The sequence below is a fragment of the Rhincodon typus genome, chromosome 2 (assembly GCF_021869965.1).
Source record: "Rhincodon typus isolate 14 chromosome 2, sRhiTyp1.1, whole genome shotgun sequence".
Classification (NCBI taxonomy): Eukaryota; Metazoa; Chordata; class Chondrichthyes; order Orectolobiformes; family Rhincodontidae; genus Rhincodon; species Rhincodon typus.
Window position 1 is genome coordinate 108,959,104 of NC_063333.1, and position 16,177 is coordinate 108,975,280.

Below are 16,177 nucleotides of genomic sequence, written 5' to 3' on the forward strand. Positions count from 1 at the left end.
CAGCTCTACAGCTTATCTATGTCCCTCTGTAACCTGCAACATCCTTCCGCACTATCCACAACTCCATCGACTTTGGTGTCATCCGCAAATTTACTAACCCATCCTTCTACGCCCTCATCCAGGTCATTTATAAAAATGACAAACAGCAGTGGCCCCAAAACAGATCCTTGAGGTACACCACTAGTAACTGAACTCCAGGATGAACATTTCCCATCAACCACCACCCTCTGTCTTCAAGGGTCATAATCTCTGGATTGCTGCCCAAGCCACGTGCAAATTGGCATAAGGAGGCGAGGATCAGGGAAGTAAACACGTGGCTAAAAGAGTGGTGTGGGAAAGAGGCTTTCCTTTTCATGGGGCACTGGCATCAGTTCTGGGACAGGAGGGATCTATATCGCTAGGATGGACTCCACCTGAACAGGGCCGTGTCCAGTGTTCTGGCGAAAAGGGTAAATAGGGTGGTTAATAGGACTTTAAACTAGTAAGTAGGAGGGGAAGGGAAAAGTGAGCGTAGAGGGAGAATAACAATTAATGTGAGGCAAAGCAGCAGGTTAGCAGGTGACAAGGAAACTTCAACTCCATTGAAAATTAGGAAAAAAGTTAAAGGGAAGGAGAACTCAAGAGCTGTTAGTAATGGAGGTAATAGGACCCATAAAGAAGGTGTAAAAACTGGCATAAGGGCACTTTATCTGAACGCTTGGAGCATTCGAAACAAGGTGGATGAGTTGACGGTGCAAATCATGGCAAATGGGTATGATTTAGTGGCCATTACAGAGACATGGTTACAGGATGGTCATGATGGGAGTTAAATATCCAGGGGTATCAAACGGTTCGGAAGAACAGACAGGAAGGTAAGGGATGTGGTGTTGCTCTGATTTTTAAGGATGATATCAGGGCGGTAGTGAGAGATGATATAGGTTCTACTGAACAAAACGTTGAATCCATTTGGGTGGAAATTAGGAATAGCAGGGAGAAGAAGTCACTGATAGGCGTGGTCTGTAGGCCACCAAATAATGACATCGTGGTGGGGCGGGCAATAAACATAGAAATAGCTAATGCATGTAAAAATGGTACAGCAATTATCATGGGGGATTTTAATCTAAATATCGATTGGTCAAACCAGGTCGGTCATGGCAGCCTTGAGGAGGGGTTCATAGAATGCATCCACGATAATTTCCTTGAACAATATGTAATGGAACCTATGAGGGAGCAAGCCATCCTAGATCTAGTCCTGTGTAATGAGACAGGAATAATTAATGATCTCACAGTTAGGGATCCTCTCGGAAGGAGCGATCACAGTATGGTCGAATTTAAAATACAGATGGAGCGTGAGAAAGTTAAATCCAGTACCTATGTCCTGTGCTTAAACAAAGGAGACTATGAAGGAATGAGGAAGGAGTTAGCTAAGGTAGAATGGGAGCAAAAACTTTATGGTCGGTCAATTGAGGAACAGTGGAGGACTTCCAAAACAATTTTTCACAGTGCTCAGCAGAAGTATATTCCAGTGATAAGGAAGAACTGTAGGAAAAGAGAGAGCCAGCCATGGATGTCTAAGGAAATAAAGGAAAGTATCAGATTGAAAAAAACATACAAAAAAGCAAAGAGTAGTGGGAAACTAGTAGACTGGGAAATCTTTAAGGGCCAACAGAAAGCCACAAAAAAAGTTATAAAAAAAAGTACGATAGATTATGAGAGTAAGCTAGCTCAGAATATAAAACAGGCAGCAAAAGTTTCTATAAATATGTAAATCGTAAAAGAGTGGCGAAGGTAAACATTGGTCCTTTAGAGGATGAGAAGGCCAATTTAATAACTGGGAATGAGGAAATAGCCGAGACACTAAACAGTTATTTCGTGTCGGTCTTCACAGTGGAAGACACAAATAACATACCGAAAACTAATGGCAAGAAGGTTATAGCAGGTGAGGACCTAGAAACTATCATTATCACTAAGGAGGCAGTGCTGGGCAAGCTAATGGGGCTAAAGGTAGACAAGTCTCCTGGCCCTGATGAAATGGATCCCAGGGTACTAAAAGAGGTGATGGGGGAAATAGCAAATGCACTAGTAATTATTTACCAAAATTCACTGGATTCTGGGGTGGTTCCTGCAGATTGGAAAACAGCCAATGTGATGCCACTGTTTTAAAAAGGAAGTAGGCAAAAAGCAGGTAACTATAGGCCAGTTAGCTTAACTTCGGTAGTGGGGAAAATGCTTGAATCTATCATTAAGGAAGAAATAGCAAGACATCCGGATAAAAATTGTCCCATTGGGAACACCCAGCATGGGTTCATGAAGGGTAGGTCATGTTTAACTAATTTGGTGGAATTCTTTGAGGACATTACTTGCATGGTGGACAATGGGGAACCTGTAGATGTGGTGTATCTGGATTTCCAGAAGGCATTTGACAAGGTGCCACACCAAAGGCTGCTACATAAGATAAAGTTGCACGGTATTACAGGTAATGTATTAGCATGGATAGAGGATTGGTTGACCAGTAGAAAGCAAAGAGTAGGGGTAAATGGGTGTTTTTCTGGTTGGCGGTCAGTGCCTAGTGGTATGCCTCAGGGATCAGTGTCGGGACCTAAATTGTTTACAATTTACATAGATGATTTGGAGTTGGGGACTAACTGTGGTATGTCAAAATTTGCAGATGACACTAAGGTGAGTGGTGGAGCAAAGTGTGCAGAAGACACTGAAAGTCTGCAGAGGGATATAGATAGTCTAAGTGAGTGGGCAAAGGTCTGGCAGATGGAGTACAATGTTGATGAGTGTGAAGTCATCCATTTTGGTAGGAATAACAGCAAAATGGATTATGTTTTACATGGTAAAAAATTGCAGCACACTGCTGTGCAGGGGGACTTGGGTGTCCTTGTGCATGAATCACTGAAGGTGGGATTGCAGATGCAGCAGGTAATTAAAAAGGAAAATGGAATTTTGTCTGCCATTGCTCGAGGGATGGAATTTAAAAACAGGGAGGCTGTGCTGCAGCTGTATAGGGTCCTGGTGAGGCCACACCTGGAGTACTGTGTGCAGTTTTGGTCTCCTTACTTGAGAAGAGATATACTAGCACTGGAGGGGGTGCAGAGGAGATTCACTCGGTTGATTCCAGAGTTGAGACGGTTGGATTATGAGGAGAGACTGAGTAGACTGGGATTATACTCATTGGAATTCAGAAGAATGAGGGAAGATCTTATAGAAACATATAAAATTATGAAGGGAATAGATAAAGTGGAGGCAGGGAGGTTGTTTCCGCTAGCAGGTGAAACTAGGACTAGAGGGCATTGCCTCAAAATAAAGGGAAGCAGATGTAGGACTGAGGTCAGGAGGAACTTCTTCACCCAAAGGGTTGTGAATCTGTGGAACTCCCTGCCCAGTGAAGCGGTTGAAGCTACCTCACTGAATGTTTTTAAGGCAAGGCTAGATAAATTTTTGAACAGTAAAGAATTTAAGGGTTACGGCGAGTGGGCGGGTAAGTGGAGCTGAGTCTCAAAAAGATCAGCCATGATCTTGTTGAATGGCGGGGCAGGCTCGAGGGGCCAGATGGCCTACTCCTGTTCCTAGTTCTTATGTTCTTATTTCAAGTGGCTAATTCACCAACATCTTTAAGGACATGTAGGGAAGTACAATAAATGTTGATCCAATCAGCAGCATCTATAGCCCATGAATGAAGTGAATGAAAAAAACCAATGACTGTAACCAATACTCAAGTAAACAGAAGCGCTACTTTAATTGCAGCTGTTTTTAAACATGACAAAATATATATCTTATATATAAATATATATCTAGTGGTGCTTGAAAAGCAGAAAACAAATAGATTAAAGTAGAAACATATAGTTGAAAACCTTGACCACCAAATCTGGGAAATTTTAGTTTGTATATAATCCCAACATCAGTACAGAAGTATAAATTATTAATTTAAAAAACCTTTGCAATTAGACTGGCAAACAAAGGAGGCCATTCTATTGCTGCAGCAACCTCTTCCATTCCAGTACTTAATGTTTTTTTTCTTCAAACCACATGCTTTACAGTTTCTAAATCTGTTTAAAATCCATGAACACGAGTGGAAGCTACATGCTAAGGTACAAGTCATATTTTCATTTTTAGTCCTAAGCATGAAAGGACACAAGCCTTTCAGAGTTAAAAAAAACCAAACTTCTTTTGGAAAGAAGTTAATTATGACAGCGTGAGAGAAAGGCCATTAATTCTTTTAAAATGAATATGTAGTCCCATAATTTATCTTTGATGACATGTCATCTAGAATTTTAGCAAAAGTCATTTTGCAGAATACATTCAATTAAAATAAAGAGAGCAGGATAAAGAAACATAACGTGACGGTTCCCAAAGTTCGTGTGTCAAATGGTCTGAAAAAAATAATGAATGAGATTTTTTGCAACTGGCCAGGGAAAATGAAGCAACAGAGATAACAAGATGTAGAGCTGGATGAACACAGCAGGACAAGCAGCATTAGAGGAGCAGGAAAGCTGACGTTTCGGGCCTAGACCCTTCTTCAGAAAGGTTTTACTGACTTAAACAGATCTTTTTTACAGCTGGGGAAATAAATGCAGTGGAACTGTGTTGCTCTGCCAGACTTTCATGCGCAACTTTGGAAGAAATTTAGAAGCAAGCGCCAATCTCTGTGTGTAGTTTGACTAGTAACAGAATCTTCTGCTAATTGGAGCAATAAAGATTTTGACAACTGGCCAACCTGACCTGATTGACTGTGTGTTTTCAAAGAAAATTAAAATAGTTTATTGGCCTTTAGTTATGTTTAGGGTTCTGGTAACTGTTTCCATTGGAAACCGGGTTTCTAATTTCAAAGTATTGCTGTCAAGATGTGTAGTTGTGGCAGATCTGAGGGTGAAATTTAGAAAAGAGGTTTGCTGTGAAAAGTAGACTCTCAGGTCACTCTCATTTCTCATTGCCGTAAGGGTCTAGGCCTGAAATGTCAGCTTTCCTGCTCCTCTGATGCTGCTTGGCCTGCTGTGTCATCCAGTCTACACCTTGTTATCTCAGATTCTCCAGCATCTGCAGTTCCTACTATCTCTAAAATGAAGCAACAAATTATTTGTTACCTGTCGAATGCATTCTGCTTCTCGTTTCTGCCTTTCCCTGTAAAAGACACATTTAAGAATTAAACAATGTATCAATAAAATATTTAAAGACTCTTACTGGTTGAGGGATTGCTGCCCAGAGTTTCAAATTTGAGTTAATTAAATTGATGGAAAATTAAAAGGAGCCAAAATATACACACACATTTGACAAAGAGCTCGGAATTGTGTTGTTCCTTCATCAGGTAAGCAACACACTACCTGCTAACTTAAACAATAGCGGTGTGCAAAGAGAACAAAGAACAGTCCAGCACAGGAGCAGGTCCATCAGCAAGACTGCGCCGACATCTGATGCTTTTCTAAACTTTTCTGATGCTTTTTGCCTCTGTGGTCTGTACCCTTCTATTCCTTGTCTATTCATGTCCCCTTAAATGTTGCTATTGTGCTCACCTCCCCCAACTCCTCTGGTAGCGCATTCCAGGTACTCACCATCTTCTGTGTAAAATACCTGCCTCTCTCACCTCCATTAAACTTAACTCCTTTTACCTTAAACCCATGTCTCCAAGTAATTAACATTTCTATCCTGGGAAAAAGACTCCTGACTGTCCATACCTCTCATACTTTTATAACCTTCTATCGGGTCACCCCTCACTCTTCAACATTCAAATGAAAATTAACCAAGTTTGTCCCACCTCTCCTTGTAGCTAATACCCTTTGAACAAGGCAACATCCTGGTAAACCATTTCTGTACCTAAACACTGTTCCAGCAGTGTGGCAAACAGAACCATATGCCATATTCCCAATGTAGCTGAACTACAGGCAGCACAGTGGCTCAGTGGTTAGGACTGTTGCCTCACAGCGCCAGGGACCCGGGTTCGATTCCAGCCTCAGGCGACTGTCTGTGTGAAGTTTGCATGTTCATAGAATCGCTACAGTGTCGAAACAGGCCCTTTGGCCCAACCAGTCCACACCGACCCTCCAAACAGCACCCAATCCAGACCCACCCCCTCCCGGTAACCCTGCATTTCCCATGGCTAACACACCTAATCTACACATCCCTGAACACTATGGATAATTTAGAATGGCCAATCCACTAGTCTGCACATCTTTGGACTGTGGGAGCAAACCAGAACACCTAGTGAAAACCCCCGCAGACACAGGGAGAATGTGCAATCTCCACACAGGGTGGAATCGAATCCGGGTCCCTGGTGATGTAAGGCAGCAGTGTTAACCACTGAGCCGCTGTGCAATCTTATCCACGTGCATTGCCACTTTCAGGTAACTGTGACTTATACACCTAGATCCTTCCGGTTGTTGATGCGACTAAGGGTTCTGCTATTCACTGTATACTTCCCTCTTACATTACATCTTCCAAAATGTACTACATTTGTCCAGATTAAAATTCCTCTGCCCGTATCTGCAGCTCCGCCAATCTTTGTGTCACCCATAAAATTAATAATCAGGCCACCTACATATCATTTATACATGTTACAAACCACAGGAGTCCCAGCACTTATCACCATGGAACACTACCAGTCACAGATCTCCAGTCAGAAAAACACCCTTCCACCATTACTCTCTGTCTTCTATGACGAAGCCAGTGCTGTATGCATCTTACAAGCTGACCGCGGATTCCATGAGAGTTCACCTTTTGTATCAGTCTGTCATAAGGGACTTTGTCAAAGGCCTTCCTAAAGTCCATCTAGCCAACATCTACCATCCTGCCCTCAATTATCACTGTCACTTCCTCAAAAGACTCAATCAGGTTTGAGAGACAGGACCTTCCCCACATAAAGTGATGTTGCTTGTTGCCATGAAGTCAAAATTTTCCAAATGTGAACAAATTGTATACCTATGAATCTTCTCTAATAATTTCCCTACTACTGATATAAGGCTCACCGGTCTGTGATTTCCCAGATTATCTCTGTTGTCCTTCTTTAATAAAAGAACAATGTTGGCTATTGTCTAGTCCCGTGGGATCTATCTTGTGACTAAAAAGGATACAATGATTTCATACTAGGTCCAACCTGCCTCCCTCAGCATTCTGGGATAGATCTGTTACGAATCAGAGGTCAACCCCCCCACCCAACCCTATGAATAACTAAAACCGAAACACCTAGAGAAGCTTGCTCATCTCATAATCTGTTAAAGGAAGTTTGAAAAGTGCTATAACCTGCCTCTCTCCGCCCAATCTGCTATAAAGGGGAGGTTAAATTAAATGAACTCCTGACAGTCATGCTATAATCAACAAGTAACAATTTATTTATCTATCTCTAACAATGAAAAAATTAACAGAACTCCTAACAAACTGAACAATTCCCTCTTAACTACTAACTATTCCCAAATATGACAAAAAACTAATGGAATGCTACTCTAATAAATACAAGTTCCACCTATATAAACGAAGATAATAAAAAAAATTAAGACTTAGTCTTGTAATTACAGCCAGTGTACGTCTTCCAAAATGCTTCATGCCCTCTTCGCTGATCTTCAGTCAGGAACACCTTTCTCTGTTGAATTCTTGTGTGAAGAATATTAGCAAAGCGTGCCGCTGTACCTTTAGTTAGATGATGGTTACTCTGAGATCTTAGAGAATTCTGTGAGAATCAGTGATCTTCTCTTTAGAGCTGCTGGTTGTTAACTTAACAAATGGCAGTTGCTCTCACACCGATATTCAAATGCTCTCTTTTTTTATACCCTTGATGATGACCTATTAATTTCTTACAATAGAATTGGTCCTAGGTTGTCAAAACCATCAGATTTAAATTTAATTTTTTTTTAGTTAGTAAGTGTCTGGTTTAAATTAATTGGCTGATTTTCAAATTGGTTGCCTTACCAACAAAACAAACTGCTGCCTGGGTTGTTAAATACATGGCCTTTTGATACAATGTTTCAATTTTAGGAGCTCTCTGTGCACCGGCACTTAAAAAACATTTTTTCAAGGGACCACACATATATCCCCCCCATCATTTTACAAACAAATTCTAACATCCTGCCTTCCAATCCACAAGTACTCCACCTAACTTCACAACACCTCGTCCCTTAAAAAAAAGTGAAACATCATGATGAGAAGATGGCTTTTTTCCCCTCTAAATCTTAACACCATTGTTACTAGATACATAGGTCATTAATCTAGAGTTACACATTTCATACTAATTCTTTTTACATATATGACATTGAACATTACAGTTTCTATCTTGTATAAACATTTTCCTTTTAATCCTGCGATAATGCATCCGCAATAACATTTACACGACCCTCAACATGTACAATCTGTAAATTAAATGCTTGTAACACAAGACTCCAATGAAATAGTCTGGTGTTCTTGTCTTTAAATCTTTCCAGAAATGTCAAAGAGTTGTGATCAGTGTATGCAACCGTCTCTGATACGTTGTTTGCATCAAAAACATTAAAATGTTGTAAGGCCAGTACTAAACTCACTAACTCTTTTTCAATGGTCGAATATTTTCTCTGGTGAATATGGAGTGTGTTTGAAAAATAACTGATTGTGGAACTGAAAGGCCAATCATCCTCCTGTCACAACACAACTCCAACCCCTACATTGCTGGCGTCGATGGCGACTTTAAAGGGTTTCAAGAAATTTGGCATGGCTAAAACTGGTGCAGTGGTTAACACTACTTTTAAATTCTTAAATGCCTCCTGGCATTGGTCTGTTCACTGGAAGTTTGTGTTCTTCTTTAACAAATCCGTCAGTAGTGCCACCACACGTTTGGTACAAACTTCCTGTAGAATCTGCTCAGTCCCAAAACTCACAGCAGCTCTTTCTTCGAGGATGGTCCAGGAAATTCCTCGATAGCCTTTGTCTTCACGTTCCTTGGTGTCATCTGTCCCTGTCCAATGTTTTGCCCTAGAAACGGCATTTCCACCTGGGTGAATTCTGTCTTTGCCAAATTTATAACCAACTTTGCCTCCCGTAGTCTTTCAAAGAGCTCTGCTAAATGCACCATGTGATCTGTTCACAAATGGCTGAAGATCACTAACTCATCTACATAGATGGCACAAATAGTCAATCCTGCCACAACTCAGTTCATACGTCTTTGAAAAGTGGCTGGTGCATTCTTCATTTGAAAGGGCATTACTTCAAATTGATATAGCCCATTTGGGGTTACAAACGCAGAAACTTCTTTTGCTTTCTCTGACAAAAGGTACTTGCCAGTAATCACGAAGTAAGTCCAACTTGGTGATATAAGTGGCTTGTCCAACTTTTTCAGTCCACCAGCCTTGGAATTGGGTCGGAGTCTGATTAAGTCACGGTGTTGACGTTCTGATAATCTAGAACTTCTGGAATTTTTCAGAATTTAGAATTTATTGTCATATGTACTTATACAAGAAAAAATACAATGAGAAGTGTTATAAGTCGCCATACCATGGCACCTGTATTAATGACAGAAGTCACATGTAAATTCATAAGTAACAATAAAAGACAAATTTAAGACAAAAGTTCATCACAGTCCATTTGGCAGCTCCTGGCTTCAGAAGAAGGGACGAAACCAATACGCTAGGTCACTGGAAAAACTGGGCTGAAAGCCTCTGCTGAAGAAAACTGCCGCCAGGACAAGACTGCCACCCTGGACAAAAAAATGCCACACTGGGCCATCGGAACACCAAGCCAAAAGTATCTGCCGAAGAAAACGTTGCCAGGAACAAGACAAAAAGACCGCCAACCTGGACAAAGATGCCACACCAGGCCATCGGAACACTGGGCCAGGAGCGTTCACTGAAGATTAAGCCAGACCGCCCACAAACCTCAACACCAAAACCACTACGCCAGGCGACCACTCGCAGGGCCGAGACCACCACCCGGGAAAATGACTGCCACACCAGACCGCCGGAAGCCACCCGTCGCTGGATAAGCCGTTAAATGAAGGCAAAATGAATTTTAAATGTTTTAATATTAACTATACTAATTGGAAACATTAAAAAGAGAAAGAAAAAATATGTAAAAACGAACAGAGTAGATGATCTGAGGAGCCCACACGCTGCCCTCCTACTATGCTAATGCCATCTTGTTTGGAACTACACAGAATCGTTGAGTACCATCAGGTTTGGGAACCAAGACGACCTGCAAATACCATTCATTTTGACTCGGCTTGATGATGTCTTCTTTAAGCATTGCTTCCACTTTCTTCTGTACCTATGCTGCTTTGAGAGGGTTAAGCCTACAGGGGTGGAGACAGTAAGGACTGTAGATGCTAGAAGCTAAAGTCAATAAATGTGGAGCTGGAAAACAACAGCTGGTCAGACAGAATCCTAGGAACAGGAAAGTCACTGTTTCGGGCCAAAACCTCCTGACAAAGGGTTACAGCCCAAAATGTTGACTTTCCTGCTCCTTGGATTCTGTCTGTCAAGCCTCTAGGGATGTTCTTTTATTGGAACAGCATTCCCTATCTCCACCTCATGTACTACAGTATTAATCCTCCCCATTCTATTTCTACATATGTCCTCATAGTGCTGCAACAAGTCTTTCAATTCTGTTCTGTTCCTGGCAAAAATAACTTATTACCCTATCCCATTCTTTAATTCAATTTATTCTGAGGCACATCTAAATCCAAATCATCCGGATTTGATTCCTCACTGATGGCTATAAATAATACCTGTTCCTCTGGTTCCCTTTCCCCGTCATAGTAAGGTTTCAGCATGTTCACATGACATACCCGATAATTTTATTTTTCTTCCTATCTGGCATCTTTGCCAGATAATTCATCTGACTTAACTTCTCAATCTGACAAGGACCACTAAACCTTGCTTTGAAGGGATCTCCTACCACTGGTAATGGCCTGCCTTCCAATCCACCAGTACTCTACTTTGCAACAGATCCCATCAGGTTCTGGGAACTCGTTTATCTTAAGGCTTTTCAAAACATCCAACACTGCTTCCTTTTTCATATTGACATGCCCTAGAATATCAATACATCCCTCCAAAGACTCACAATCCAACGTGTCCTTCTCCTTTGTGAATGCTGATGCAAAAGTATTCATGAAGGACCTCACACACTTCCTCCAGCTCCATGCATAAATTCCTTCCCAGGATTTTCCTTAATCCTGTTTTCCAAAATCATCTCATGACCCCTTTAAGCCCTCCTAATTCCTTACCAGAGTTGTTCTTGTCTGTATTCTTCAAGGGCTCTGAGTGTCTTCTGTTTTGTAAACCTTGCATACGCCTCCTTTTTCTATCTGAATAAGCTCTTAATTTCTCACCATCCAAGGTTTGCAAAGCTTGCCGTTCTTATCTTTCATTTTCATGGGAACATGCTGGTTCTAAATTCTAATCCACTGGTTTTTAGAAGATTCCCACATGACAGATGTGGATTTACCCTCAAACGGCCACCCCCAATCTACATTCTTCAGCTCCTGCCTGATATTGCAGTTAGCCAGAAGACAGTCCTTAGAAATGGCACCAAAGCATAGATAGCACGTTCCAAGTTTCTCAGAGGCCTTGGTGCAGGTGTTGGATAAGAGGAGAGAAGCCCTTGTATTTACATCAGCCCAAGAGGAACTCGAAATAAACTCTGAGGAGGCAATTTGAGCAAATGGCTGGAGCAGTCTTTGTTAACAATGTGCATCAAGGCCTGGATGCAAAGCCATGAAAATTTTAATGGCCTAAACATAGGTGGTTGAGGTCAGTATTGTGACAGTCCTGTACCTTTAAGACGGACTTGTTCTGTGCTGTTTCTCTTGCAGAGAGGTGTTGCCAGTGGTACCGAAATGTCTGCTTCAGAAGCTCCCCTAGTGTTTTCTTTATTACACAAAGGCAGCATTAATAGGTAGAGTCAGGCATACACAGACCCAGGATTTTAAGTTTGCTTTCAGTTTAAACAGGGTTTTTTTGGCTGTTGAAGCTGAAAGATATAGATCTCTGCTGCAGCTAAAAGTTTGAGTTCTTTCTGTGCTGCTAGATTATTTACTTCTGTGTCGCTTTCTACCATACTGGAGACTGCACATGAGAAAACCTGTTTTACTGAATTTTCCTTTGCCAAGGGTGTGTTTATGGGATGTTGCCATATTGGAACAGTTGATGATCAGTAGTTAAATAATGTATTGAAATTATTAAAAGGTTATGCCAATTTTTTTTGGTTTGTATTTTAACTGTGGTGTGAAACAAAGTGTATTTTGCTTAAAGCTCAGTAGTTTGACCAATCGAATCACATCTGGAACACAACACCTTCCATTCGTCTTTAAGTAAAAGTTGGGTCTAGGCTCTCCCATTGATATATTTTGAGGGGGTTTGGTCTGGTCCATAATGATATAATTCACCCTAGAATATCGTATCCTCTAAACATGATACAGTAGGCACAGGCACTCCTCAATGCACAGCACCCTTCACTCACCCAACAACCATAATCATAACTCATACCTCACATGAAAAATTTCACTTCAACCTTAGTACAAATTATTTGTAAACATAATTATTCACCCAGACACATTATACCACACTCTGCTATACAACCAGGCAATGGGCAAACAGGTAGTGATAAAAGAGCAGAAAGACATTGAAGATGTTAAAAAATCATCACTTGTTCCTATACTCTCAGTTGCTGGCACAGAGACTGAGACTGCACACATTGAGGGTACAAGAGGTGGGATTAGCACATGACAAAACACCAGTCATGAATAACATGCAACAAGGGCAGCTGACAAAGGTAACAAAGATGCTTCAGATATGTGGATCATTGGGATACCTTCTCGGGAAGGACGGGTACCACCTGAAGGACGGGTAGCACCTGAACTGGAAGGGCACCAATATCCTGGGCTGGAGGTTTGCTACAGCTCTTCGGGAGGGTTTAAATTGGTTTGGCAAGGGGATGGGAACCAGAGCTACGGATCAGAGGATGGGGTAGCTGGCTTACAGGCAAATACAGCATGCAAAGAGTCTGTGAAGAAGGATAGACAGTTGATAGGGCAAAGTTGCAGTCGATGCAACGGGTTGAAGTATGTCTATTTTAACGCAAGAAGTGTCAGGAATAAGGCTGATGAACTTAGCGCATGGATCAGTACTTGGACATATGATGTTGTGGCTATTACGGAAACTTGGGTATCACAGGGGCAGGAATGGTCGCCGGATGTTCCGAGGTTTAGATGTTCCAAAAGAAATAGGGAGGGAGGTAAAAGAGGGAGGGGAGTGGCATTGCTAATCAAGGATGGTATCACAGCTGCAGAAAGGGAGGTCGTCGAGGAGGGTTTGTCTACTGAGTCAGTATGTGTGGAAGTCAGAAACAGGAAAGGACCAGTCACTTTATTGGAAGTTTTCCATATACCCCTTCCAACAGCAACAGAGACACTGAGGAACAGATTGGGAGGCAGACTTTGGAAAGAAGTAATAGGGTTGTTGTCATGGGTGACTTCAACTTCCTTAATATCAACTGGAACCTCCTAAGGGCAAATAGTTTGGATGCAGCAGATTTTGTCAGCTGTGTCCAGGAAGGATTCCTGACTCAATATGTAGATAGGCCAACTGGAGGGGAGGCCACATTGAATATGGTGCTTGGCAACAAACCAGGCCAGGTGTCAGATCTCTCTACGGGAAAGCATTCAGGTGAAAGTGATTACAACTCCCTGACCTTTACTACAGTCATGGAGAGGGATAAGAGTGGACAGTATGGGAAATTATTTAATTGGGGGAGGGGGGATTATACGCTATTAGGCCGAACTGTGGAGCATAAATTGGGAATAGATGTTTTCAGGGAAATGCACAACAGAAATGTGGAGGTTACTGAGGGAGCACATGCCGCGGATGCTGGATAGGATTGTCCCACTGAGGCAAGGAAGGGATGGTAAAAAGTGAAGGAACCCTAGATGACAAGACATGTAGAAAATCTAGTCAAGAGGAAGAAGGAAGCTTACTTAAGGTTGAGAAAGCAAGGATTGGACAGGGCTCTAGAGGTTTTTCAAGGTAACCAGGAAGGAACTGAAGAATGGACTTGGGGAGCTGGAAAAAGCCTTGGCAGGTAGGATTAAGGAAAACCCCAAGGCGTTCTGCACTTATGTGAGCAGCAAGAGGATGGCCAGAGTGAGGGTAGGGCCCATCAGGGATAGTGGAGGGAACTTGCACCTGGAGTTGGAGGAGATAGGGGAGGTCCTTAATGAATGTTTTGCTTCAGTATTCACCAGTGAGAGGGACTTTGTAGTTTGGGAGGACAGTGTGAAACAGGCTGATATGCTTGAACAGGTTGATGTTAGGAAGGAGAATGTGCTAGAAATTTTGAAAAACATGAGGGCAGGTAAGTCCCCTGGGCCAGATGGGATATACCCAAGGTTTCCAAAGGAAGCGAGGGAAGAGATTGCTGTGCCTTTGGCGATGATCTTTGCGTCCTTGCTATCCACTGGAGTAGTTCCAGATGGTTGGAAGGTGGCAAATGTTATTCCCTTGATCAAGAAAGGGAATAGGGATAATCCTGCGAATTACAGACTGGTCAGTCTTACTTCTGTGGTGGGCAAATTATAGGAGAAGATTCTGAGAGATAGTATTTATGATTATTTGGAAAAGCATACTTTGATTGGAAATAGTCAGCATGGCTTTGAGAGGGGCAGGTCATGCCTCACAAGCCTTATGGAATTCTTTGCGGATGTGACAAAACACATTGATGAAGGTACAGCAGTGGATGTGGAGTATGTAGGTTTTAGCAAGGCATTAGATAAGGTTCCACATGGTAGGCTCATTCAGAAAGTAAGGAGACATGGGATTCAGGGAAATTTAGCTGTCTGGATACAGAATTGGCTGTCCAATAGAAGACAGAGGGTGGTAGTAGATAGGAAGTATTCAGCCTGGAGCTAGGTGACCAGTGGTGTTCAACAGGGATCTGTTCTGGGACCTCTGCTCTGTGATCTTTATAAATGACTTGGATAAGGAAGTGGAAGGGTGGGTTAGTGAGTATGCCGATGACACGAAGGTTGGTGGAGTTGTGGATAGTGTGGAGGGCTGTTATAGGTCGCAACGGGACATTGACAGGATACAGAGCTAGGCAAAGAAGTGGCAGATAGAATTCAACTGGAAAAGTGTGAAGTGATTCATTTTGAAAGGTCGAACTTAAATCAGAATACAGGGTTCTTGGCAGTGTGGAGGAACAGAGGGATCTCGGGGTCCACATCCATAGATCCCCCCCAAGTTGATAGGGTTGTTAAGAAGGCACATTGTGTGTTGACAGGGGAAGTGTGTTATGATGTGCTTATGATGCAGCTCTATCAAACCCTGGTTAGAACATCTGTGGAATTTTGTGTTCAGTTCTAGTCGCCTCATTATAGGAAGCTTTAGAGAGGGTGCAGAGGAGATTTACCAGGATGCCTCCTGGACTGGAGGGCAGGTCTTATGAGGAAAGGTTGAGGGAGCTAGGGCTATTCTCATTGGAGTGAAAAAGGATGAGAGGTGACTTGGTAGAGGTGCAGAAGATGATGGGAGGTATAGATAGAGTGAATAGCCAGAGACCTTTTCCCAGATAACGAGGGGGCATAATTTTAAGGTGATTGGAGGAAGGTATAGGGGAGATGTCAGAGGTAGGTTCTTTACACAGAGAGTGGTGGGCGTGTGGAATGCACTGCCGGCAGTGGCAGTAGAATCAGATACATTAGGGACATTTAAGTGACTCTTAGATAGGCACATGGATGATAGTAAAATGAAGGGTATGCAGGTTATAGTTTTAGAGTAGGATAATAGGTCGACACAACATCGTGGGCCGAAGGACCTGTACCGTGCTGCACTGTTCTATGCCTGTCAACCAAAAGATGAATATCTTATATCACTGGTTCTCAATTATTTCCAGGTTTGGTGGTCAATCACCTGCTAAAGTTTCAACCTCTTGCCTTCCTGCCCTCTTCCTTCTCCCATGTTCTCCTGTGAATTGGTATTCTTCCCCCTTATCACCACAGGACCTGAAATCTGGCATTCATATCATGGAATCACACAGGTCTACTGCACAGAAAAAAGTCTTTTGGCTCATCAAGTCATCGTTGGACATGCAAGGATCTGTTTTGGGGCCATTGCTGTTTGTCATTTTTATAAATGATCTGGATGAGGGCGTAGAAGGATGGGTTAGTAAATTTGCGGATGACACCAAAGTCGGTGGAGTTGTGGATAGTGCAGAAGGATGTTGCAGGTTACAGAGGGACATAGATAAGCTG

General features: G+C 42.3%; 1 protein-coding gene across 1 annotated transcript in view; it reads right to left on the reverse strand.

Moving 5' to 3' along the window:
• LOC109929826 (unconventional myosin-X-like) overlaps window positions 1–16,177 on the reverse strand; it is a 420,890-nt gene that overhangs the window by 152,716 nt on the left and 251,997 nt on the right. Inside the window, exon 23 of the mRNA XM_048608752.1 lies at window positions 5,070–5,106. Within this exon, the coding sequence (XP_048464709.1) occupies window positions 5,070–5,106 (37 nt within the window). The remainder of the gene's footprint in view (window positions 1–5,069; window positions 5,107–16,177) is intronic.